This window comes from Eriocheir sinensis, chromosome 41 (assembly GCF_024679095.1).
Source record: "Eriocheir sinensis breed Jianghai 21 chromosome 41, ASM2467909v1, whole genome shotgun sequence".
NCBI classification, from domain to species: Eukaryota; Metazoa; Arthropoda; class Malacostraca; order Decapoda; family Varunidae; genus Eriocheir; species Eriocheir sinensis.
In genome coordinates this window covers 15707647-15732853 of record NC_066549.1, presented here as the reverse complement: position 1 = coordinate 15732853, position 25207 = coordinate 15707647, and the positions used below count along the sequence as shown (strand labels likewise).

The 25207-nt window shown below is 40.8% G+C and overlaps 3 protein-coding genes across 6 annotated transcripts in view; 1 reads left to right on the top strand and 2 right to left on the bottom strand.

The window, feature by feature from the left end:
- The window catches only part of LOC127009733 (uncharacterized), a 79939-nt gene extending 57688 nt beyond the window's left edge, over positions 1-22251 (top strand). Inside the window, exons 1-2 of one of the 2 annotated variants that reach the window (XM_050883112.1) lie at positions 4811-7013; positions 20851-22251. In XM_050883112.1, coding sequence (XP_050739069.1) covers positions 21343-22251 — 909 coding nt within the window. In that variant the 5' untranslated portion in view covers positions 4811-7013; positions 20851-21342. Of the gene's footprint in view, positions 1-4810; positions 7014-19836 lie in introns of those variants that run through there. The other variant, XM_050883111.1, reaches the window with a different exon arrangement.
- Positions 1-25207, bottom strand: part of LOC127009730 (beta-1,4-N-acetylgalactosaminyltransferase bre-4-like) — a 168546-nt gene that overhangs the window by 9004 nt on the left and 134335 nt on the right. For all 3 annotated transcript variants that reach the window (XM_050883103.1, XM_050883105.1, XM_050883106.1), the window contains one exon: positions 8647-8865. In XM_050883103.1, coding sequence (XP_050739060.1) covers positions 8647-8865 — 219 coding nt within the window. The remainder of the gene's footprint in view (positions 1-8646; positions 8866-25207) is intronic.
- LOC127009732 (uncharacterized) lies at positions 11510-14170 on the bottom strand. The gene is made up of 3 exons (XM_050883110.1): positions 13731-14170; positions 13227-13604; positions 11510-12890 (listed from the first exon to the last, which is right to left on the bottom strand). Exons 1-3 carry the CDS (start codon positions 13990-13992, stop codon positions 12598-12600), a joined length of 933 nt encoding a protein of 310 aa, XP_050739067.1. The 5' UTR covers positions 13993-14170; the 3' UTR covers positions 11510-12597.

Here is a 25207-nt window from a genome sequence, read left to right as displayed (position 1 = left end):
AGTCGTCTTTAACACTGCTCTCTTCTTTCCATTAGGGTATGTTTGGTTTGTAGGAACCACTCACCAAATAAGTTCTAACACACTCTAGGAAATGGCAAAGTCATTTTTGTTTGTGAAAAACATCTGCCATGGTTCATGATGAGTCTGGTGTGTGTGTGTGTGTGTCTTTGTTGTTAGTCGATCCACGTGTTTATATGGTCAGAGTCTAGATGGGTGGGTTGGCTGCTCACGCGCAATGGTGACAATAAGAACTGGCACAGAGGGCTCACAGACATGCCACACCCACAACAGCTTCTTCCTGCCATTTAACTGATGCAACAAGTCCATAACTTGGGTAATGGCAGCACAAGCCACGGCAGCCCTTACTTTAGCAGACGAAGCCATGTCAATACAGGGCAAGTGTTTTGTTTGCGTTGTGGATGTGGATACGGGCAACCGACCTTGGCCCGGAAAAGTTGGATTTGCTGGTTGCCCAAGCTGCCGCCAACGCGGTGGGAAGAAAATGGCCCAGTGTGACACCAGCAGGTTATGGACAACCGACAACTCGCTCCCGGATGGGCAGACGGGAGTTGCCAGTAGCCACAATGGTTAGAAGAAAACGGCCAGTGTGACACTGCCCCAAGGCAGCGAGGGCTCTGACCGGGTGAGCGCCGGCGATGACGTCATCAGACTCCTAGTGAATCACAAGCATGTTTTCAAAGCTCAGCCAATTGTAAGGCTTCATCTGTGGCTTTAAAACGACCCGTTCTCTCTTCCTGTTTTCTTCTTTTTTCTAAGGTACGTATTTTGAGATAACAAGGGAGTAATGGAGGAAAAAAAATGAGCCAATTACAATGGCGCCAATATAAACAGTTGCCTGCGCCATGACGGGCTTGGGGCCGACCATCAGGCCCAGATAGATAGTTTACGGGCGCCATAGCCCACATGTAGAGAAAAAAAAATAATAAATAAAATAAAATAAATAAATAAAAACACGGGACAGAACATATAAGTGCTTTTTCAGTGTTTTCAATACCTCGAGTTTCGCGATCCTCGAGTTTAGCGATAAACCTTCAGAATGAAGCGAGCGCAAAACTTGAGAGGGTACTGTACTTGATTAACAAGATAAGAGAACACCCTGTGCTGTGGAACCACAGTCCAAATTTTTTTTTATCAAGTCTATGAAAATTGTAGATCTCCCGGTGTTGTTTTCCTTTTCTTCTTCTTCTTTTGACCTGTAATGCATGGCAGTGACTGTGAAAAGTAACAGTGAAAAATAGCAAAAGGGCATAGAAAAGCAAAATCAGGGAAAGAAAAGGACAGAAAAACACCTAAGTTCAGGGTGAAGTGTATAAGTGCGCACTGTTAAGTAACTAAGGGCCGCTTTCACAGTCACTTTGTTTGTTTTGATCGTTACCAATGGCGGCGATCGCCGCTTAGTATTTCACGTGAAACTGGCCGATGGGGTAGTGGCGGCTGCAGACGAAGCGAGAGATGTTGAGAGTAAGTGGTAAGTGCGGGGCTAGGCTAACCCCGCAGCCGCCACTACCCCATCGGCCAGTTTCACATGGAAATACTAAAGCAGCGATCGCCGCCATTGGTAACGATCAAAACTAACAAAATGACTGTGAAAGCGGCCCTAAGTGCATGTTGTGAAGTATAAAAGTGTGGAGAAGGAGGACCTAAGAAGCGATACAAAGCGTTACAGGTCAAAAGAAGAAGAAGAAGGTCCACTACACTGGCCGGTGTTGCGAGAAATATCTCCCCGATAAAATTAGTCATTCTGCTGTCCACTACACATGTGCGCTGTGGGAATTTTTTTTTTTTTTTTACAGCAAAGGAGACAGCTCAAGGGCACAAAAAAGTAAACATTAATAAAAAAAAGCCCGCTACTCGCTGCTCCTAAAAAGAATCCAAAGAGGTGGCCGAAAGATAGGTCAGTTTCGGGAGGAGAGGTGTCCTGATACCCTCCTCTTGAAAGAGTTTAAGTCGTAGGCAGGAGGAAATACAGATGAAGGAAGATTGTTCCAGAGTTTACCAGCGTGAGGGATGAAAGAGTGAAGATGCTGGTTAACTCTTGCATAAGGGGTTTGGACAGTATAGGGATGAGCATGAGTAGAAAGTCGAGTGCAGCGGGGCAGCGGGAGGGGGGGAGGCATGCAGTTAGCAAGTTCAGAAGAGCAGTCAGCGTGGAAATATCGATAGAAGATAGAAAGAGAGGCAACATTGCGGCGGAATTTAAGAGGTGCAAGACTATCCGTATGGGGAGGAGAGCTGATGAGACGAAGAGCCTTTGCCTCCACTCTGTCCAGAAGAGCTGTGTGGTGGAGCCCCCCACATGAGATGCATACTCCATACGAGGCGGACAAGGCCCTGTATATGGACAGCAACTGTGCAGGGGAGAAGAACTGGCGGAGACGGTACAGAACGCCCAGCCTCGAGGAAGCTGATTTAGTAAGAGATGAGATATGAAGTTTCCAGTTGAGATTTTGAGTTAAGGATAGACCGAGGATGTTTAGTGTTGAGGAAGGTGATAGCTGGGTGTTGTCAAAGAATAGGGGATAGTTGATTGGAAGATTGTGTCGAGTGGATAAGTGGAGAAACTGTGTTTTTGAGGCGTTGAAGGACACCAGGTTCCTCTTGCCCCAATCGGAAATAATAGTAAGGTCTGAGGCTAAGCGTTCTGCAGCCTCCAGCCTTGAGTCGTTAAGTTCCTGAAGGGTGGGTCTTCTATTAAAAGAAGTTGAATAATGCAGAGTGGAATCATTGGCGTAGGAATGGATAGGACAGTTCGTTTTGGAAAGATCATCAATGAACAACAGGAAAAGAGTGGGAGATAGGACGGAACCCTGTGGGACACTACTGTTAATAGATTTAGGGGAAGAACAGTGACCGTCTACCACAACAGAAATAGAACGGTCAGAAAGGAAACTGGAAATAAAGGTACAGAGAGAAGGATAGAAACCGTAGGAGGGTAGTTTAGAAAGCAAAGATTTGTGCCAGACCCTATCAAAAGCTTTTGATATGTCCAGCGCAATAGCAAAAGTTTCACCGAAACGGCTAAGAGAGGATGACCAAGAGTCAGTTAAGAAGGCTAGGAGATCACCAGTAGAACGCCCCTTTCTGAACCCATACTGGAGATCAGATAGAAGGTCAGACGTGGAAAGGTGCTTTTTACTCTTACGGTTAAGATTGATTCAAAAGCTTTAGATAGACAAGAAAGTAAAGCAATAGGACGGTAGTTTGAGGGATTGGGCGGTCACCCTTCTTAGGTACAGGCTGTATGAAGGCATACTTCCAGCAAGAAGGAAAGGTAGATGTTGACAGGCAGAGGCGAAAGAGTTTGACCAGGCAGGGTGACAGCACGGAGGCACAGTTTTAAGGACAATAGGAGGCACTCCATCAGGTCCATAAGCCTTCTGAGGATTGAGGCCAGAGAGGGCATAGAAAACATCATTTTGAAGAATCTTTATAACAGGCATAAAGGAGTCAGAGGGGATGAGTAGGAGGAATATGCCCAGAATCGTCCAGAGTGGAGTTTTTAGAAAAAGTTTGAGAGAAGAGTTCAGCCTTAGAGATAGATGAGACGGCAGTGTTGCCGTCAGGACTGAGAGTGGAGGAAAGATGAAGAAGTGAAGTTGGAGGAGATGTTTTGGCTAGATGCCAGAAGTCACGCGAAGAGTTAGAGAAAGCAAGGTTTTGACATTTTCTATTAATGAAAGAATTTTTGGTTAGTCGGAGAATAGATTTGGCACGATTTCGGGCAGAAATGTAAAGTTCATAATTAGCATTAGTTTGAAGGCTCTGGTATCTTTTGTGAGCTACCTCTCTATCATTGACAGCACGAGAACAAGCGTGATTAAACCAAGGCTTTTTAGCGTGAGGAGTAGAGAAAGAACGAGGAATGTATGCCTCCATTCCAGAGACAATCACCTCTGTGATGCGCTGAGCACACACAGAGGGTCTCTATCCTGGAAGCAATAATCATTCCACGGGAAATCGGAAAAGTACATCCTCAGGTCGTCCCACCGAGCTGAAGCAAAATGCCAGAAGCATCGCCTCTTCGGTGGGTCCAGAGGGTGTACAGGAGCGATAGGACAGGATGCAGAAATAAGATTGTGATCGGAGGAGCCCAACGGAGAACAGTTTGACAGAATAAGCAGAAGGGTTTGAGGTAAGGAAGAGGTCTAGAATGTTGGGCCGATCTCCAAGGCGGTCAGGAATACGTGTAGGGTGCTGGACCAACTGCTCTAGGTCGTTGAGGATAGCAAAGTTGTAGGCTTGTTCACCAGGATGGTCAGTGAAAGAGGATGAAAGCCAAAGCTGGTGGTGAACATTGAAATCTCCTAGGATGGAGATTTCAGCGAAGGGAGAGTGGGTCAAGATGTGCTCCACTTTAGAATTCAAATAGTCAAAGAATTTTACATAGTTGGTAGAGTTAGGTGAGAGATAAACAGCACAGATGTATTTAGTAATAGAATGACAGTGAAGTCTTAACCAGATGGTGGAAAATTCAGAAGAGTCAAGGTCGTGGGCACGAGAGCAAGTGATGGCGCAACATTCAGCTTTGGATTGAAATTTAGGATAGAGATAGTAGGAGGGAACAGAGTAGAGATTGCTGTCAGTAGCCTCAGAAACCTGTGTTTCGGTAAGGAAGAGAAGGTGAGGTTTAGAGGAGGAAAGATGATGTTCCACAGAATGAAAATTAGAGCGAAGACCGCGAATGTTGCAGAAATTGAGAAGATTTATAATTTTATAAGTATTAATTTGCCTGGTTTTGTTCTAGTCTGTCCGCTTGTCATCTTTGTGAGTGCTGAGGGAAATATGGAAACAGTAAGCAAGCTGAACCTCTCTGTGAGCTATTTTGCGGCGGTGGCAGCGGTTAACATTCAATAGGCATTGAAAAGTCAATCATGATATTAGTGATTTCATGATTTTTAACAGAAAGAGTTAGCAGATTATTTCATAACACAGAAAACTACAGAAAAATATAGGTTTGTCTAACTGTACCACGGGTGACCGCGAGCAACCGCCCTTACTTTAGCAGACGACACCACATGGATCACAAGGGTGTATTCAGAACTGCCAGCCAATTGTAAGGCAGCCGCCTTCAACTGCAGCTTAAAAACGATCTGTTCTTACTTCCCATTTTCTGCCTATTAACAAGGTACGTATTTTGAGATAACAAGGGAGTAAAGTCGAAAAAATTGTGATAACAAGGAAGTAAAGTCGGAAAAAGTAATTATTTTCCACGGGTCGGAACCAATAAGTGCTTTTACATGGATTTCAGTACCTTGAGTTTTGCGATCCTCGAGTTTAGCGCCATACTTTCGGAATGAAGTATGTGCGGAACTCGAGAGGGTACTGTATATTAATGATATGCCAGAGGGAGTACACAGTTATATGAGCCTGTTTGCAGACGATGCAAAACTGCTAAGACATATAAGAAACAGTAAAGACTGTGAAATTCTGCAAGATGACCTGAAAAAGATTTGGGAATGGAGTATGAAATGGGAGATGGAATTCAAGTGAAGAAATGTTGTGTTATGGAAATGGGAAAGAGTGAAGGGAGACCAAAATGGACATATAAAATGGGAGATGGAGAAATATTAAAGAAAGTTCAAGAAGAGAGAGATCTGGGAGTGACAATACAAGATAATCAACAGCCTGAGTCATGTTAATAGGATATTCAGTGATACGTATAAAATGGTGAGAAATATAGGATTAGCATTCTACTACATGGATAAGGATATGATGAAAAAGTTAATAATCACTATGATTAGACTAAAATTGGAATATGTGGAGGCAATACGGTCTTCCCATAAGAAGAAACACATAAAAAAACTAGAAAGAATACAAAGGATGGCAACAAAAATGGTTCCAGAACTGGAGGGATTGACATATGAAGAAAGATTAAAGGAAATGGACCTACCAACACTGGAACAAAGAGAAAGGGGAGACCTAATACAAATTTATAAATTATTGAGTAAAATAGAAGTTGATAATGAGGAGTTACTACTAAGAGAAGGAATAAACACCAGGAACACAAGAGGACACAGTAAAAAATTGAGGAAGGGAAGATGCTTGAGAGACATAAAGAAATATAGCTTCCCGCAAAGAAATATAGAGGTTTGGAACAGACTAAGTGAGGATGTAGTATCGGCGAAGAGTGTGCAAAACTTTAAGGAAAAGTTGGACAAATACAGGTATGGAGACAGGACCTCACGAGCATAAGCCCAGGCCCTGTAAAACTACAACTAGGTAAATACAACTAGGTAAATACACACACACACACACACACACACACACACACACACACACACACACTTTGTTAGCATGAGAACTTTTTTTGGAAATGCAAATTGGAGTGGGGTGTACAAAGCCAAGAGTACACAGGATAAGTGAGAAGAGTTTTTAAAATTATACAAGGAAGCCAAAAATAGATATGTCCCTAAGGTAACCAAAAGGGATGTTGGTAAAAAGGAATGGTTTAACAAAAGATGCGAGGCAGCTAGAAAGAGAAAGGAGGAAGCTTGGAAGGGATGGAGGAGACGAAGAAGAATCAACTCGTGGAACGATTTCAAACAAGCAAAGAATGAATATACAAAGATTAGAAGAGAAGAAAAATGGAAATATGAAAAAGATATAATTGACAAGTGCAAAGACCAACCCAAACTATTCTATAGACATGTGAACAGCAAATTAAAGAATAGAGAAACAATCGATAAACTGAAAATGGATGGAACTACATAAATTATGAGGACCCAGCAGAGATGGCAGAAGTGATGAACAATAGCTTTCATAGAGTTTTCACTAAAGAAGACGAATTCGTACAACCACCAGGCCAGGAAAGAGGAAGGGTTATGCAGGAGATACAGTTAACGGTGCAGGAGGTCAAGGAAAGTTTGAACAAGCTGGATGTAAGAAAGGCGACAGGGCCGGATGGAGTATCAGGGTGGATCTTGAAAGAATGTAGTGAGCAACTTGCAGAGAAACTGCACTCCATAATGAGCGCCTCCCTGAGTGAAGGAAAGGTACCACAAGATTGGAAGAGAGCAAACGTAGTACCAATTTTTAAGGGAGGAAAGAAAGAGGACCCATCAATTGACATAGTACCAATTTTTAAGGGATATATGGTGTGGGAGGGCGTTTGCTGGAGGGAATCCGATCCTTCTATAAGGATGCAAGTGCCTCTGCAGGGGAGAGCGGTGATGATTTGGACAGTGGGATGGTCTGGCCATAGCACTTATTGTAAAGTGTATGGGAGTGAGTGCCGCGAGATTTTGTGTAAGCGTGAAAAACTTTGTTGCCTTGGCCCACAAAGTGACAACTACGCCCTCAGAGCTGTTCTTTTCGATGCAAGTCCGATTTTATGTTTTTTTGCATCTCGTATGTAATATTTTCAATGTGTATCATAAGCTCTCACTTCAAGAACATGGCAAGTAGCGAAATGTAAATTATTACAGTAACGCAGCGATGCACAGCAAAGGTATTGCCGTATAACACAATCATCCAGCTCTGGTGCTAGAAAAGGAGTGTGACCACACATTTGTTTTTTATAGAGTCGTGATGATTCGAACACTTGATTTTTTCATTATTTTTATTAAATTTATATCAATTTAAACACTATAGATGTTGCAACGGTTATATAAAGGTTAATTTGGTTGATTTATATTCAGATATTATGCTTGTGAGAAGAGAAGGAAGCCATAATACCAAATTTTTTTAGATATTTCTTGTAGTTCTCCTTTTATTTTTTTCCTATAAATACTGTATTGAGAGGATACTTTTGTGCTTAAACCAAATGTCTTGTAGTAGATATATTCTTGTTTATTAGCCAATCAAACTTAAGTCATATTAATATTATGGTGAGTATTATGAGTGTCCGTACCATCCCACCTCCCTGGCCGAACCATCACCACGGGTGGGGATGGTTCGGACGATTTAGAAACTTGTCTTTCATCACCTTCATCTGAAAACTGGAAATAGCTACGAGTGTCATATTAGCGGCCTAAAGTGCCAAATGATGGAGGAACATTTTGAGACCAACAAAATTACACTACTTCTTAAACTTTTTTTTCTAAAAACATTTTTCTAAAAAGTGGCCGAATCATCACCGCTCTCCCCTACACATGAAGGGTTAGTTGAGTGAGAGTTTTGGTGTTGGTGTGGGTGTGAGACAGGGGTGTGTGATGTCACCATGGCTTTTTAATGTGTATATGGACAGTTGTATGAAATGAAAGTCAGAGTCCAAGGCTGAAAGTGAGAGGTACAGAGGAGTCATTGGTGGCAGGCCTGTTTGCAGATGATACAGTATTGCTGGCACAGAATGAGGGGACGCTGCAGAGGATAGTGGATGACTTTGACAGGGTGTGTAAGAGGAGAGCCTGTTGTTGTAGAAAGATGATATTAAGAAGTCATGCTGACAAGCATTTTTTGCTCTAATAATCAGATTTTTTTCGTATGTGGCAAAAGCACAGATAAACTTTGCCACAAATAATAGTAGCCCTTCATGAAAGATAACTCTGGAGAGGTAACCATTTATAAGAAAAACTCATTAAAAAAATACTCAGTATGCTTAAATGTATACAAACTTGTATGTCAAAGGCCCCTAGGTCCTGCCTTCATCATTGTCTACAGGTATACAAAAAATGAAATCAAAATTACCGTCGAGGATTGGGGTTGTCCTTTTTGTGGGTGAGCATAGTGTAGCGTCCCACATTGGCAGGGTAGCGAGAGACGAAGAACCCATGATGCTTGATGCGGTTGGACATGTCATCATCCTCACCTCCCCAACCCCAAAACTTGTTACTGAACCCATTGACAGTTCGAAATTGGTCCACTGTCATGGCACTCACACCTCCGAAGATATCATTGTATGGTAGTCTGTGGGGGTAAGCAAAATCAATAGTGTGTCATACACATACATATATATCATTATAGAACATTACATTTCCTGATACTACTTTATCAAAAGAACAAGATTGATGAGAACCAACCTAAAGAAAAAAACAGGATTCATCATAAATATTTAGGAGTAAATTGTACATTTTACTAAGATTCTCTTCCATCAAAATGTACTTGTAAACATAATATTTATGGCAATCTTAGTGCCTCTGGTGAAATGGTTAGCACACCTTCCTACAAATTTATGGGCCTGGGTTCAAATCCCAGCCCTAGCAGTCAGTGCACAGCCCACCCAGATGTTCATTCTCTCATTTGGGCTGATTGATGAATGGGTACCTACCTAGGGAAACTTGGGAAAGTAACTATGGTAACCCAGATATCAGTGTCCCTGTGTCCCTGTGTTGGGGTCTCACAGTCGTACTAAAAATCTCCCCTACCACCATCCCCTTCCCTTTCTCTTGCACAGGATCCCCTTTACGTTTGCCACTATAAATCTATCTGAACCCTTTCCATTCCTAGGGGATACTTTCAGTTAGGTTGGTCGCTCTGGCAACTATCTGCATATGGAAAACCAGATAATTATAGCTTTTTGCATACATTAGTGTACTGATTACTCACATATTTTTTGATACAATGGTAAATGTAGTGACTGACTGAGTGATGAATGTATTGGTATGGTTGCGTGCATCACAATTATTGGGAGTGATCTAGTTGGTGTCCCTGGCGCCGGAGCTGAGATGACCTCTAGTACCTGGGATGCAATTAACAGTGTTGCTCACATGATGTAGGCAATTATACTAATGTTTTCTGTTACTCAATAACTGCATATGTTGTTGTCATTGGATATTGTTAGACTAATGTGTTAGGGTGCTTTTGTTATCAAGTTTTCCATGTGCAGTCACCCTGGACCAAGGGTGTTCCTGAATCCTAGAACACTGCCCTGGAAAATAGTACCTTACTACCACCCATGGTCAAGATCTTGTACATACCTTAAAAAAATAAAATATATGTATTGAACAGATTGCAATTTTATTATTTTTAACAAAAACTACAATATTTTCTTTAAAAAAATAAGGAGAAAGTTGAACAAAAAATTTGTAATTTTGAAAAATAGAAAAATATGTGAAATGTACGGGAAAAAAAAAAAGTTTTCATAATTGGTTCACTGCAAGGACTGTTGACTGGAGACACATCCTGCTTGTCCCATGTGGAGTCCAGATATCCCCGGGATGCTCCAACTGCACCAGGCCTTGCTGCTTACTGTATAACTATCTCAACAGGAACACCACATTTGGTCAATATGTTGCACTTTAGCCCTAAATAGTATAGACAGTAAAGCAGTGGTCCCTAACTTTTCTGGTTGCAACCCTAATTACAGTCTTGACCTGACTTGGCAACCCTCAATGCGTGACCATGTAGTATTCATTTCCAATTATTTTTGTGTTATACTTTATTTATGATTTTATCCTCTACTTCCTCTGTCTGCTTGGTGGCTGAGTATTATACGTGAACGCTACTCGTATGACGTGCCGTATTGTATGCATATGGGTACCGTAATTTATTAAAACACTACTTTTGTTAGTAAGTGTTTAGGAGAATCTTCATGCTGTCCTACTGAAGTAATTTAACATGACTGAAAAATCTAAATTTGACCTAACTGTGATTTAAAAATTGGCCTTTATAATATGAATAATTATAATTATGATTTTTCCAAGACCCTCCAGCAACCCTCAGAAACACTCTCACAACCCTCATTTGGGTCACAACCCTGGGTTTGGGAACCAATGCAGTAATGAATGGAACCTAATGAATGCAACTCACATGGGTAGGAGACAACGAGCACTTAACACTACTAGGAAGAGAAAGCTGTATGCCTGCACAAGCACCCTGCATACCGCAAAACAATATCCTTACTATGGGTGGTGTTTTAGGGTTAAAAGGGGAGGAAATTGGGTAGATTACTGTAGCAAATGATTTCTAAATTGTGGGAAGGTATATTTGATCAAATATGGATTACTGCTTTTTGCTTGAGTAAGTGTTCTTACAGTTTGTGAAACATGTGTTCTATAACAGTTGGCTTACAATCACTATAGAAGCACAATGATCTTTCACAAACTACAGGAACATTTATTCAAGCATAGTATACTGGTTCATGTTGGATCAAATATATTATCCTGTAATTCAGATATCATTTGCGACTATAATATCAAAGTAAAACACAGAACTAATCCATAAAATATGTGAAGGGAAAGACAAAGATATGTTCTTCTGGACTCCTTGGCGAATGCCCAAATAATGCCTCCCAACATCATCCTTCTGACCATGTGAGAAACCTCTGTGTTTACAGATCCAAAAATTAGATGATGGTGGCAGCTAAAAGGATTGATTTAAAATACAGTCAAACCTCAGTTTACGAGTTTATTTCGTTCAAGAATTTTGCTCACACACCAATACACTTGTAAACCAAAACGAATTTCCCCATTGAAATTAATGTGAATCCCATTAATGCATCCCATATCTCAAAAAAAAAAATTATATATATATATATATATATATATATATATATATATATATATATATATATATATATATATATATATATATATATATATCAGAGCTGGGCACTTCCGATCATCAGTCCGATCGTCCGATCTTCCGATCTGATCGGAACAGCAATTGGCGATCGGAATGTAAAGATTGGATCATCTTTGTAAAAGGTAATCAGACTGTGGAGATCGGAACTTCACAAACTAACTTCCGATCACCGATCACAGAAAAGAAAGTGGTCAACGTTGTCATGGCAACAAGTGACTGCGGACTTCTTACAATTATTTTTATACACGTTGCTGAATAGTTACTTCAATAAGGTTCTTTATTTATAAAATTAAACGATAATTATTGATCGTTAATTTATTTAATCCTGGTAAGGTATCGCGAACGAGACTTTATTTGCTTGGCGGGACTTGTTACACGACGCCATGACAGTGTGGTGTGAGCTGCAGTAGTGGGCTTCCGCTCACTCCAGTAACCCAGTGGCCTGCCCCAGTTGTCAGTTATGAATTTTCTGATGCATTGTTACCACCCTCTAATGGCGGCAGTGGCAGTTCCTTTTCGGGAAACCAACAAGACCTAAGCTAAAAGGGGGGCTTCGCCCCGCCTCAACCCCCCAACCTTCTTAACTGGGGGGAGGGCTTTGCCTTCCCTCGACCCCCGCGGACCCACCCATCGGGCTCCCTCCGCAACAAGAGGAGGAGGAGGAGGAAGGAGGTCTCGCGAGACAGCGCAACATGCCGCCCAGACCACGGCACCAAACTAACGCTCCATACCCCTCCCATCCAAGAACTTATCTAACCTCTTCTTGAATGTATTTATCGTGTTGACGCTCACCACACGACTTCTACGTCTGTTCCACTCATCCACCACTGTTGGTAAACCAATTCTTGCCTATGTCTTTGTTGAACCTGAACTTATCCAACTTAAACCCATTGCTACATGTCCTACCTGGTGTGGTGTCATCTGCCATCCACGTATCCTAAGACATCCCATCCAATCTGCGCATGCGTGAGATTTGTTTACAAACAAAGGGTGGATGAACTGCGACATGGTACCGTGTCTTTGTTGACTGCCTATCGCGATATGTCCCACCTGAGGTTTTTTTATCTTTTTAAAAGTAAATGTTGACGTTTGTTTTGAATTTGAAAATTGCTTGAATTATGAAAGTTTTTTCCTGCACCCTTTGTGTGTCAGTAAATGAGGTAAATGAGGTATGTCGGTAAATGTGATAAATGAGATAACCTGCCCCCTAGTATGTCGGTAAATGTGATAAATGAGATAACCTACACCCCTTGTATGTCGGTAAATGTGATAAATGAGATAACCTACACCCCTTGTATGTCGGTAAATGTGATAAATGAGATAACCTACACCCCTTGTATGTCGGGAAATGTGATAAATAAGATAACCTGCTCCCCTTGTATGTCGGGAAATGTGATAAATGAGATAACCTACACCCCTTGTATGTCGGTAAATGTGATAAATGAGATAACCTACACCCCTTGTATGTCGGTAAATGTGATAAATGAGATAACCTACACCCCTTGTATGTCGGTAAATGTGATAAATGAGATAACCTACACCCCTTGTATGTCGGTAAATGTGATAAATGAGATAACCTACACCACTTGTATGTCGGTAAATGTGATAAATGAGATAACCTACACCCCTTGTATGTCGGTAAATGTGATAAATGAGATAACCTACACCCCTTGTATGTCGGTAAATGTGATAAGTGAGATAACCTGAACCCCTTGTATGTCGGGAAATGTGATAAATGAGATAACCTACACCCCTTGTATTTCGGTAAATGTGATAAGTGAGATAACCTGAACCCCTTGTATGTCGGTAAATGTGATAAATGAGATAACCTACACACCTTGTATTTCGGTAAATGTGATAAGTGAGATAACCTGAACCCCTTGTATGTTGGTAAATGTGATAAATGAGATAACCTACACCCCTTGTATTTCGGTAAATGTGATAAGTGAGATAACCTGAACCCCTTGTATGTTGGTAAATGTGATAAATGAGATAACCTACACCCCTTGTATGTTGGTAAATGTGATAAATGAGATAACCTACACCCCTTGTATGTTGGTAAATGTGATAAATGAGATAACCTGAACCCCTTGTATGTTGGTAAATGTGATAAATGAGATAACCTACACCCCTTGTATGTCAGTAAATGTGATAAATGAGATAACCTGAACCCCTTGTATGTCGGTAAATGTGATAAATGAGATAACCTGCACCCCTTATATGTCAGTAAATGTGATAAATGAGATAACCTGCTCCCCTTGTATGTTGGTAAATGTGATAAATGAGATAACCTACACCCCTTGTATGTTGGTAAATGTGATAAATGAGATAACCTGCACCCCTTGTGTGTCGGTAAATGTGATAAATGAGATAACCTGCACCCCTTGTGTGTCGGTAAATGTGATAAATGAGATAACCTACACCCCTTGTATGTCGGTAAATGTGATAAATGAGATAACCTACACCCCTTGTATGTTGGTAAATGTGATAAATGAGATAACCTACACCCATTGAATGTCAGTAAATGTGATAAATGAGATAACCTACACCCCTTGTATGTCGGTAAATGTGATAAATGAGATAACCTACACCCCTTGTATCTCGGTAAATGTGATTAATGAGATACCCTACACCCATTGAATGTCGGTAAATGTGATAAATGAGGTACCCTACACCCCTTGTATGTCGGTAAATGTGATAAATGAGGTACCCCTACACCCCTTGTATGTCGGTAAATGTGATAAATGAGGTACCCTACACCCCTTGTATGTCGGTAAATGTGATAAATGAGGTACCCTACACCCCTTGTATGTCGGTAAATGTGATAAATGAGGTACCCTACACCCCTTGTTTGTCGGTAAATGTGATAAATGAGGTAACTTTTTTGTTGTTGTTGTTTACATCACAGCCTATAGTGCCAGTAGGCTTCCTTCAGGGGCCTGGTGGTCGGCCCAAGCCCGTCATGGCGCAGGCAATTTTTATAGTGGCGCTAGTTATGCTTGGCTCATGCTGCCCCCTGGAACTCATTTTTGATTCGCTTGTGCGGTTTCTTCTAGAATCCGGGATGATAGGCGGTCTTCTGGACAGCCTCTGGGTAGTCTTAAGCCACTCAGCGGTGACTAAAATATCCCAGGTGGTAGTGTGGGGATTCGAATAGACATTGTCCATGGCGTGATGAATGCTGGCCCCGCACGCTAATCACTTAGCCACCCCCTACCCTTGTATGTCAGTAAATGTGAAAAATGTGATAACCTAAACCCCTTGTATGTCAGTAAATGTGATAAATGAGATAACCTGCACCCCTTGTATGTTGGTAAATGTGATAAATGAGATAACCTACACCCCTTGTATGTCGGTAAATGTGATAAATGAGATAACCTGAAACCTTGTATGTTGGTAAATGTGATAAATGAGATAACCTACACCCCTTGTATGTCGGTAAATGTGATAAATGAGATAACCTACACCCCTTGTATGTCGGTATAAGTGATAAATGAGATAACCTACACCCTCTTCTGATTGATTGTCATGTTTCTCGGATTCTCTCCATTTAATGGTAGGCTATCTGAATTATGGGGTCCGTGTCATTCTTGAAGTTTGTAAACATCGGGTTCCGCGCATGCGCAGATCAGGATGGGATGTCTTAGGATACGCGGATGGCAGATGACACAACACCTGCTCACTTAAAATCAAAACCTTATTGCTTATGTTCTTGTAACTAATTTATTTATGGACCAATATCAGGAAGGATAGGAGATTAATGATCACTATCGCTCATTTTTTATAGAATAGTAAAAAATATTTCCTAGATATCGATGATAAAATATTAAAAAGTTGAAAAACGTTTGTCAAAAATCTAAATCAACTTCAAACAAAAGTTAAAATGGCGAACATAATTCCTTTTTCATACTTTCAGAAATTGAATAAAAAGAGTAGACTTAAATAAATGCCTAAAATAAGAGGTTAAGATAACATTTTTTTCTTTACCATGTCCTGTATACCAAAAGAAAGAGGAAAAATAAAGATATTTATAAGCAAACAATTAAGTTATTACTTATTTGAAATCATTACTTAAAAATGCCTAAAATAGGTGTTTCTTGTAATTACTATTTTAAAAAAAATAATAGCAATTATTATAAGTTTTAACGATCGGACGATCGGAATGGTGATCGGAACAGCAGTACTTAAAAAATGATCGGATGAACGAAATCGGATCAGTTGCCCAAACTGATTGGACGATCGGGGATCGGAACAGCAAAAAAGTGATCGGTGCCCACCACTGATATATATATATATATATTTTATAAAAATTATAGTAATTTTACTAACAAATAGCAATGATAAATATTATAAAGCACAAATCAATGTGTTACGGCTGTCACGGTGACTCCAGCAACCACTAACTACACTCGAGGTGTAGGCTTCACACTGGAGTATAGCAGCCACAGTTTCCCAATTCTGGAGGCACCGGAACTACGTTCGACCACCAGTGTGAAGCTAACCTGACGTATCGTCCGAGATGAAGGGTGAATGGGAGTCAATCACGTCCAGGAGGGAATACAACCGCCGAGACTTGCACCCCATTCCTGTTGCGAGCATAGTATTCACCATTCCAGTTTTCTTCTTTGCAGCACCATCCCTTTAAATCAGCTTTCTGGGGGACATTGTTAACCCCTAAAGGGCCGGCCTGGGTGGTCATCTACAACATCCACAGGACCGGCACCTCAGCACCAAACACCGAAAATAGCCTATATTCACACACTTGATTCTGCTGAACTACAATGCAATAACAAATTACTTTGTCGTCATAGTCATCATCAACTCTTCTTCTTTTTAATTATTGCATGAAAACGTTTCTATGTGCTGTGGTTTTGGAGAAATATTGAGTTGAAGAGGAGAGACTTTTGGAGTTAGCGAGGCTCTTGCCCGCTCTGCGTTCGTTTCGCTTGTGTGGCCTTGACTAGTGCGTAATGAAAACGGATGCCCCCATGCTCTAATTCTTATATATAGTCAATACTCTAAGCTTTCTCTATGTAACACAGTTTTGTGATGTGTGGTTTGGGAGTCATTGTAGCATACTCTTCTCATTCTCGTGTTGCTCTGCTGGGCTCGGCAGGGTCTGGCAGGAAATCGGACGCGTCAGAATCCGTGTCAGTACGCCTGTCCATCGTGAGAGCGGGCAAGATTCTGAAGCAGTAGCCTAAACATATCTCTGGCAGTGTTGCCAACGAATGGTCATCGAAAATTACCGAAAAGTAAATAAATTTAGCGCGAAAAAAGCAAAGCGGCTATAACCGCCCCCGGCCCTTCCGTGGAAAAGCGGCTATAGCCGCCTCCGGCCCTTTAGGGGTTAAAGCACAAATGCAGTTGGACATGAGTGCACGGATGCTGTCTCTAAGAGTTTATAACGCGGACTGAGACAAGGGTTGTCAACTTGCCACTCTTTCCTTAAAATACGGATTGCCATTTGTTACATATGTGGTTGTCTGAATGGTTAAGCAGATAAAATTCAGCACTGTAGGCATGCCTACTATGTGACTATATTGGTGACACATGTGCTCGCATAGTAGGAATACAGTAATCCCTCACCATATTACAGTTCACTTATCACGGTCTTGCTGTATCGCGGATTTTTAAGTTGTATTGTATCGTGGATTTTTCACTATATCACGGGATTTTGAGGTTTATAGGTATTTTTATATATTTATTGTTTCATATATTTTTGCGGTAAAATAAGCATTTTCTAGCCTAAAAAATGAAAACAATATAAATCAATGTAAGTCGGAACACACCTAAATAAGCACCTACGGCACCCACCTATTTTTCATTTTTCCGCCGCGGCCTATTGTGCCGTTAGTCTTTTCCCTGGTTCACTCCTCCCTCACTTCCTTTCTTTCTTCTCCCTCTTCGTCCCCATATTTTTCTCCTTCCTTCTCGTTTCTTCCTTCTTTTCCTTTCTCCTCCCTCCCAGTTTTTTTCTTTTAATCTCTTTCCCTCCCACTCACACCTTTTCTCTCTCTCTTTTACCTCACCTTTACCTGACCCTCCCTACCTCTCTCTTCTTTTCCCGTCCCATCTCCTCCACTCATTTCCCTTGTTTCCTCCTTTCTCACACCCTCTTATCTTTAGCCTTATCTCTCACTTTATCACTCTTCCCCCCTTTCTCCTTCCCCATTAGATTATATGAACACACACACACACACACACACACACACACACACATAGCTCAGGGGTAGAGCGTCTGGCTCACAACCAGAAGGACCGGGGTTCAATTCCCCGGCCGGGTGAAGATAAGTTGGGTTTATCTTCTTTCATGTGTAGCCCCTGTTCACCTAGCAGTGAGTAGGTACGCGAAGTCAGGTAAGGAGTTGTGACCTCGTTGTCGCGGTGTGTTGTGTGTGAGTGGTCTCAGTCCTACCCAAAGATCGGTACTACGAGCTCTGTGCTCTTCCGTAGGGGAACGGCTGGCTGTCTCGAGAGAGACCCGCAGCAGACCAAGAGGTGAATTACACACACACACATACATACACACGTACACTCACTCACTCACTCACTCACGCACACACACACATACACACACACACACACACACACAGAGAAGGGGAAATGGGAAGGGTGTGTGGAGGGAGGGGCGGAAGTGAGTCAGGTCATGTCCTGACCAAAGCCCTGACTGACTCTCCCTCGGGACCTCACCTGACTCTCCCTCAGGATCTGACCTGACTCTCCCCACTGTCTCTCCCTCCCCACATCCTTCTCCTTTCTTCTTGTTTTCATCCTCTCTATCTCACCCTGTTTCCTCCACTCCTTTTCCTTGTTCTTCCTTCTTACATCCTCTATCAGTATTATTTCATGACTCACTCTGTCCCTCTCCTCCCTTTCCCCTTCTGTATTTACCTAATTGTGATATAAAGGAAGTGAGCTACGCTCATATTGTCCTTTCTCTGAGCATTCTTCCACCCCGCTCAACAAACTAATTCCTACGTGAAGTTCATATTTACGAAGCAAATGTCGAATGTCGAGACAAGAATTATAGAATCATTTATTGGGACCGCATCAAAATGATGAAACGTCGTAGGAAGTGTTTATAAGAGTGTGGGAAAGGTTTAGAAGAGTGTGGGGAGGGTTTATAAAGCCGTATAATATATATATAAATAATAAAAAAAATATAAGGTTGCTACTTTGCAGATTTTTGCCAATCACGGGGGATTTTAGAACCTAACCCCCGTGAAAGACGAGGGATTACTGTACATATTCGTATGGGAAAAATGTTATGTGGGCGGCACTGCCCTGACTAACTGACATTTTTGTACTTTAATGACAAAATGTAGGGAGTATTTCAATGATACATCAGTGTGCAAGCACTCGTACACACACATGTACACACACATAGGCACACACACACACACATACACACACACACTAGAAAATAAAGGAGGAATGAGAGGGAAAATGAAGTGCTGGATGGAAAGCTACTTAAGAGGAAGAGAGATGAGAACTGTGGTTAAGGACACTAGATCGGAATGGAGATCGGTGGAGAGTGGAGTGCCCCAGGGGTCGGTTTTAGCACCAGTACTCTTCCTAGTCTATATTAATGATATGCCAGAGGGAATAAACAGCTACATGAGCCTGTTCATAGATGAAGCTAAACTGCAAAGACCTTTAAGAAACAGTGAAGACTGCAAGGAGCTGCAAGAAGACCTAAACAAGATTTGGAAATGGAGTCAGAAATGGGAGATGAAATTCAACATGAAGAAATGTCATGTTATGGAAATGGGAAAAAGTGTACAAAGACCAAAATGGACATATGAAATGGGAGATGGTGAAATATTAAAGAAAGTAAATGAAGAGAGAGACCTGGGAGTAATAATGCAAGATTATATGCAACCAGAAAGTCATATAAATCGGATCTTCGGTGATACATATAACATGGTGAGAAATATAGGTATAGCATTCCACTACATGGACAAAGAAATGATGAAAAAATTAATAACTACTATGATCAGACCTAAACTAGAATATGCAGAAACAGTGTGGTCTCCACATATGAAGAAACACATAATAAAACTAGAAAGAATACAGAGGATGGCAACAAAAATGGTTCCAGAACTGGAGGGACTGACATATGAAGAGAGACTAAAGGAAATGGACTTGCCAACACTAGAACAAAGAAGAGAAAGAGGAGACCTAATACAAATATACAGGCTATTGAGTAAAATGGAAGAAGTAGATAACGAGAAATTGCTACTAAGAGAAGAACCTTCCAGCAGGAATACTAGAGGACATAGTAAAAAGTTGAGGAAGGGAAGATGCTCAAGAGACATATAGAAATATAGCTTCCCACAAAGAAATATAGAGGTTTGGAACAGACTAAGTGAAGAAATAGTATCAGCGAAGAGTGTGCAGAGCTTCAAGGAAAAGTTGGATAATTATAGATATTGAGACGGGACCACACGAGCGTAAGCCCAGGCCCTGTAAAATTACAACTAGGTAAATACAACTAGGTAAATACACACACACAAGGATCCAGAGGTAATAGAAAATCTTAAAGTTGATTGTCCAATAGCGAAGAGTGACCATGCGGTTGTGGAATTTGAAGTAAAAGAAAAGAGAACGATTGACCGAAAAAAGGATCACAAAATTGGGAGAAGCAACTACTGTAAGGCAGACTTTGTTAGCATGAGAACTTTTTTTGAAAATGTAAATTGGAGTGGGCTGTACAAAGCCAAGAGTACACAGGATAAGTGGGAGGAGCTTTTAAAACTATACAAGGAAGCCAAAAATAGATATGTCCACAAGGTAACCAAAAAGGATGTTGGTAAAAAGGAATGGTTTAACAAAAGATGCAAGGCAGCTAGAAAGAGAAAGGAGGAAGCTTGGAAGGAATGGAGGAGACGAAGAAGAATCAACTCGTGGAACGATTACAAACAAGCAAGGAATGAATGTACAAAGATTAGAAGAGAAGAAAAACGGAATATGAAAAAGATAAAATAGACAAGTGCAAAGACCAACCCAAACTATTCTATAGACATGTGAACAGCAAATTAAAGAATAAGAGAAACAATCGATAAACTGAAAATGGATGGAACTACATATGAGGACCCAGCAGAGATGGGAGAAGTGATGAATAACAGCTTTCATAGAGTTTTCACAAAAGAAGATGAATTTGTACAACCACCAGGCCAGGAAAGAGGAAGGGCTATGCAGGAGATACAGTTAACGGTGCAGGAGGTCAAGGAAAGTTTGAACAAGCTGGATGTAAGAAAGGCGACAGGGCCGGATTGAGTATCAGGGTGGATCTTGAAAGAATGTAGTGAGCAACTTGCAGAGAAACTGCACTCCATAATGAGCGCCTCCCTGAGTGAAGGAAAGGTACCACAAGATTGGAAGAGAGCGAACGTAGTACCAATTTTTAAGGGAGGCAAGAGAGAGGACCCATTAAATTACAGACCGGTATCACTCACTAGTGTGGTTGCGAAGATATGCGAGAGGCTGGTTAAAAACAGGTGGTCGGATTTCTTAGAAAGTGAGAAAATTATCTCGCATTGCCAGTTTGGATTCAGGAGAGGGAGATCTTGTGTCACCAACTTGTTGTGTTATTACTCAATTGTGACAGATTTAATACAAGAGAGAGAAGGCTGGGCGGATGGAGTGTACCTGGATTTGAAAAAGGCATTTGACAAAGTACCGCACAGAAGACTAATTTGGAAAATAAAAAATAGGGGTGGAGTGGGTGATGGACTGATTAAATGGCTGGAGGACTTCCTAACTAACAGGGAAATGAGGACGATAATCAGGGACAAGGTTTCCAACTGGTGCCCTGTGACAAGTGGGGACCCATAAGGTTCGGTGTTGGCGCCAATAATGTTTGCTGTTTATATAAATGATATCATGGACGGAGTGACCAGCTATGTATGGATGAGAAATAGAGAAAATAAACAAGGAGGAGGAGTGATGCTATTGTTGAAAAAAGAATGGACAGTGGAGGGTGTCACCTATGGCGAAGGGGAAGCGGAGGTCTTGAGTGTGGGAATAAGACTGCAAAGGGGAGGATGCAGAAATATCGCACCGGTGTATGTCCCTCCAAAAACCAATTCATGGACAGAAGAATTGTACAAGAAGCTGGAAGACACATTGGATTGCCTAAGGAGATTGCTGGAGGAGAAGGATAAGATTCTGATAATGGGAGATTTTAATTGCAAGAAAGTGTCATGGGAAAACTGGTCAATGGAAGGAAGTGAAGCTTCATGGGGGAACAAGGTTTTGGAATTGGTTATAGATAACGTCCTCACACAGTGGGTGGAGGAAAATACAAGATTCAGAGGAGAAGACGAGCCATCTAGATTGGACTCGATAATCACCAGGGAGCCAGATATCATAGAGATGAACTATAAGAGCCCTATAGGGAAGAGCGATCACGTACTTATTGAGTACATATTACGAGAAGGAGGTAAAATAATCAGGAATGAGGACAACAGGAAAGAATGTTTTGACTATAATAAGACAAATTTTGAACAACTTGGGAAACATTTTGAAGAAGCACAATGGGATACTTTTTTTGAGGCTGAAAATGTGGAGGAAAAATGGGCTATCTTTGTACGGATTTACAACGAAGGAGTGGAAAAGTGGGTACCAGGGATGAAAAAAGGCCAGAAATCAAGAGGAGAGTGGTACAATAGAAAGTGTGTAGACGCCAAGCAGGAAAAGGAGAAGGCATGGAACAAATGGAGAAAAAATAGGAGGATGGATCTATGGAATGAGTACAAATTTTGAGAAAAATATTGTAGATAAGTGCAAAGACCAGCCAAAACTGTTTTATAAGTTCATAAATGGAAAGTTGAAAAATAGAGATGAGATTCAAAAAGTTGAAGTTAATGGTGAAACTTTTGATAGTATAAGTGAAATAGTAGAAGTGATGAATAACTGTTTCCAAACAGTGTTCACAAGCGAGAGTGAGTTTGAAGGTGTAGATGCAGTGCCGGGGAATAGAGTGGGTCTGGAGAGAATACAAACATCAACAGATGAAGTCAGAAAATTATTGGAAGAATTGGATGCGAGGAAATCAGCAGGACCGGATGGTATATCAAATTGGGTGTTAAAAGAGTGTAACCAGCAAATAGCTGAAAAGTTGAGCAACTTGATTAATGTCTCACTAGCAAAAGGGAAGGTACCGAGAGACTGGAAGAGGGCTAACATCGTCCCAATACATAAAGGAGGAAGTAAGGAAGACCCATTGAACTATAGGCCAGTGTCATTAACAAGTGTAGTAGCAAAGATGTGTGAGAAAATTATAAAAAAAACAGATGGGTGGAGTATTTAGAGGAAAACAGTATATTAACAAATAGCCAATTCAGATTCAGAGGAGGACGGTCTTGTGCAACTAATCTGATCAGCTTCTATTCAAGAGTAATTGATATAATACAGGAAAGGGACGGTTGGGCAGATTGTGTGTATCTGGACTTAACCCGGTAGCAGCGACGGGCCAAATTTGTGGCTTTACCGTGTACGTAGCAGTGATGGGCCAAATCTGTGCAATGATATAAACCCCCCAAAATAGATGATACATAATCTGATCACAAATGTTTTGATATATATTATGAAATGGTTTGTGTGAGAGGTGATTTTTTCTCATATTTCTCGCTTAGAGGGACCATTAAGAAACATGATCCCCGCTGCTACCGGGTTAAAGAAAGCGTTTGATAAAGTACCACACAAGCGATTAATATGGAAACTTAATCATGTTGGAGGTATGGGTGGTTCAATATTGGATTGGATTATGGAATTTTTGACAAAGAGAGAAATGAGAATAATAATTAGGAGTAATAAATCAAGCTGAACGGAAGTGACGAGTGGAGTCCCCCAAGGATCAGTGCTGGCTCCAATTATGTTTGTAACTTATATTAATGACATGACAAAAGGGGTGACAAGCTATATGAATATGTTTGCTGATGATGCTAAAATAATGAGGAGGGTGGCTAATGAAGAAGACTGTGTAGCCCTGAGCCAAGATCTCGATAGAATAGGTGAATGGTCACGCAAATGGGAAATGACATTCAATACAGAGAAGTGTAGCGTGATGGAGTTTGGTAAGAGCAGTAGACGAATATTGAGGAACTACTCTCTGAGTAATGAAAGAATCATGAAAAAAACTGAAGAAAAAGATCTGGGAGTGATCATAACAGACAAGTTATCCTTTAGAAAACATATAGACCGGATAACTGGGGAAACATACAATCTTCTTAGAAATATAAAAGCAGCATTTACATATTTTGATGAAGAAATGGTGAAGAAACTAGTAACATCGATGATACGTCCAAGACTGGAATATGCAGCATTAGTGTGGTCACCTAGATTGAAGAAAGGAATTAGAAAGTTGGAAAGAATACAAAGAGCAGCGACTAAATTACCAGAAACTCTGAGAGAACATACTTATGAAGAAAGACTGGAGAAACTGGGACTAACAACACTGGAGAGCAGAAGAGAGAGAGGAGACCTAATAGCATTGTACAGGATACAAGAAGGATTGGAGAAATTGGACAGGGAAGACCTAGTGGTACGTGACAGAAGTGTGACAAGAGGCAATGGTAAAAAATTCAAGAAGAGCGACTGTAGGAGAGACATCAAGAAATACAGTTTTCCATACAGAAGCATAACAACATGGAACGGACCTGACGAGGAGACTGTGTGTGCAAAAACGATTCATGAATTTAAAGCCAAACTGGATAATAAGCGTTATGGAGACAGGACAGCACGAGCCGAGTACGGCTCTTTTCCTGTATTTCACAACTAGGTAAATATACATGAATATTTACAACAGAGGAATACAAATATATGTTCCATACTATACAGTAAAAACCAAAGGAGAGAAAACATGGTTTGGATGGAGGTGTGAAACAGCAAAACAAAACAGAAATAAGGCATGGAGGAATTTAAATAAAAGACCAAATAAGAATAAGAGACAAATATAAAAAAGAAAGAAATGAATATGTGAAAATAAGGAGAGAAGAGGAAGCTAAATTTGAAAAAAAGAATAGTTTCTAGTTGTAAGGAAGAACCAAAAATGTTTTATAAATTCATATATGGGAAGCTAAAAAGAAATGAAGGAGTGGAAAGACTAAAAGAAAAAAATCTATTCTACGAAAAGGACGAAGAAATTGCAGAAATATTAAATAAAAATTTTCATAAAGTATTTACGAAAGAGACCAACCTTGACAGGGGGCTCGAAAATTGTAATGAAGAAAAGCTAAATTATGTAAAGGTTGAGAAAGGGGAACTGTTGAAGCTGATGGAAACTTTAGATGGAAGGAAAGCTATGGGACCGGATGAAATCTCCGGTCAAGTGCTAAAAGAGTGTAGAAATGAATTATTGGAACCACTTTATGACATAATAACATGCTCTATAAATACAGGAAAAGTGCCCTTACAGTGGAAGAGAGCGATCATTGTACCAATTTATAAAAGTAGAGATAAAACTGAACCATTAAATTATAGGCCAGTCTCTTTAACAAGTGTAATGTGCAAGATCTGTGAAAGTATAATAAAAAACAATGGGTTGAACATTTGGAAAAGAAAAACATGATAAATGAAGGGCAGTTTCGATTTAGAAAAGGGAAATCATGTGTCACCAACTTACTATGTTTCTACTCAAGAGCAATAGACATGGTGCAAGAAAGAGAAGGATGGGCTGATTGTGTATATCTTGATCTGAAAAAAGCTTTTGACAAGGTTC

What these genes read in the sequence shown, in the direction of transcription:
- LOC127009732 (XM_050883110.1), bottom strand. Translation starts at nt 13,992, where the DNA reads ATGGGTGTAGGTTATCTCATTTATCACATTTACCAACATACAAGGGGT. An exon ending in CCAACATACAAGGGGAGCAG is followed by an intron (nt 13,605 to 13,730) that starts GTTATCTCATTT and finishes CAAGGGGTGTAG; the next exon opens with GTTATCTCATTTATCACATT. An exon ending in CCGAAATACAAGGGGTGTAG is followed by an intron (nt 12,891 to 13,226) that starts GTTATCTCATTT and finishes CAAGGGGTGTAG; the next exon opens with GTTATCTCATTTATCACATT.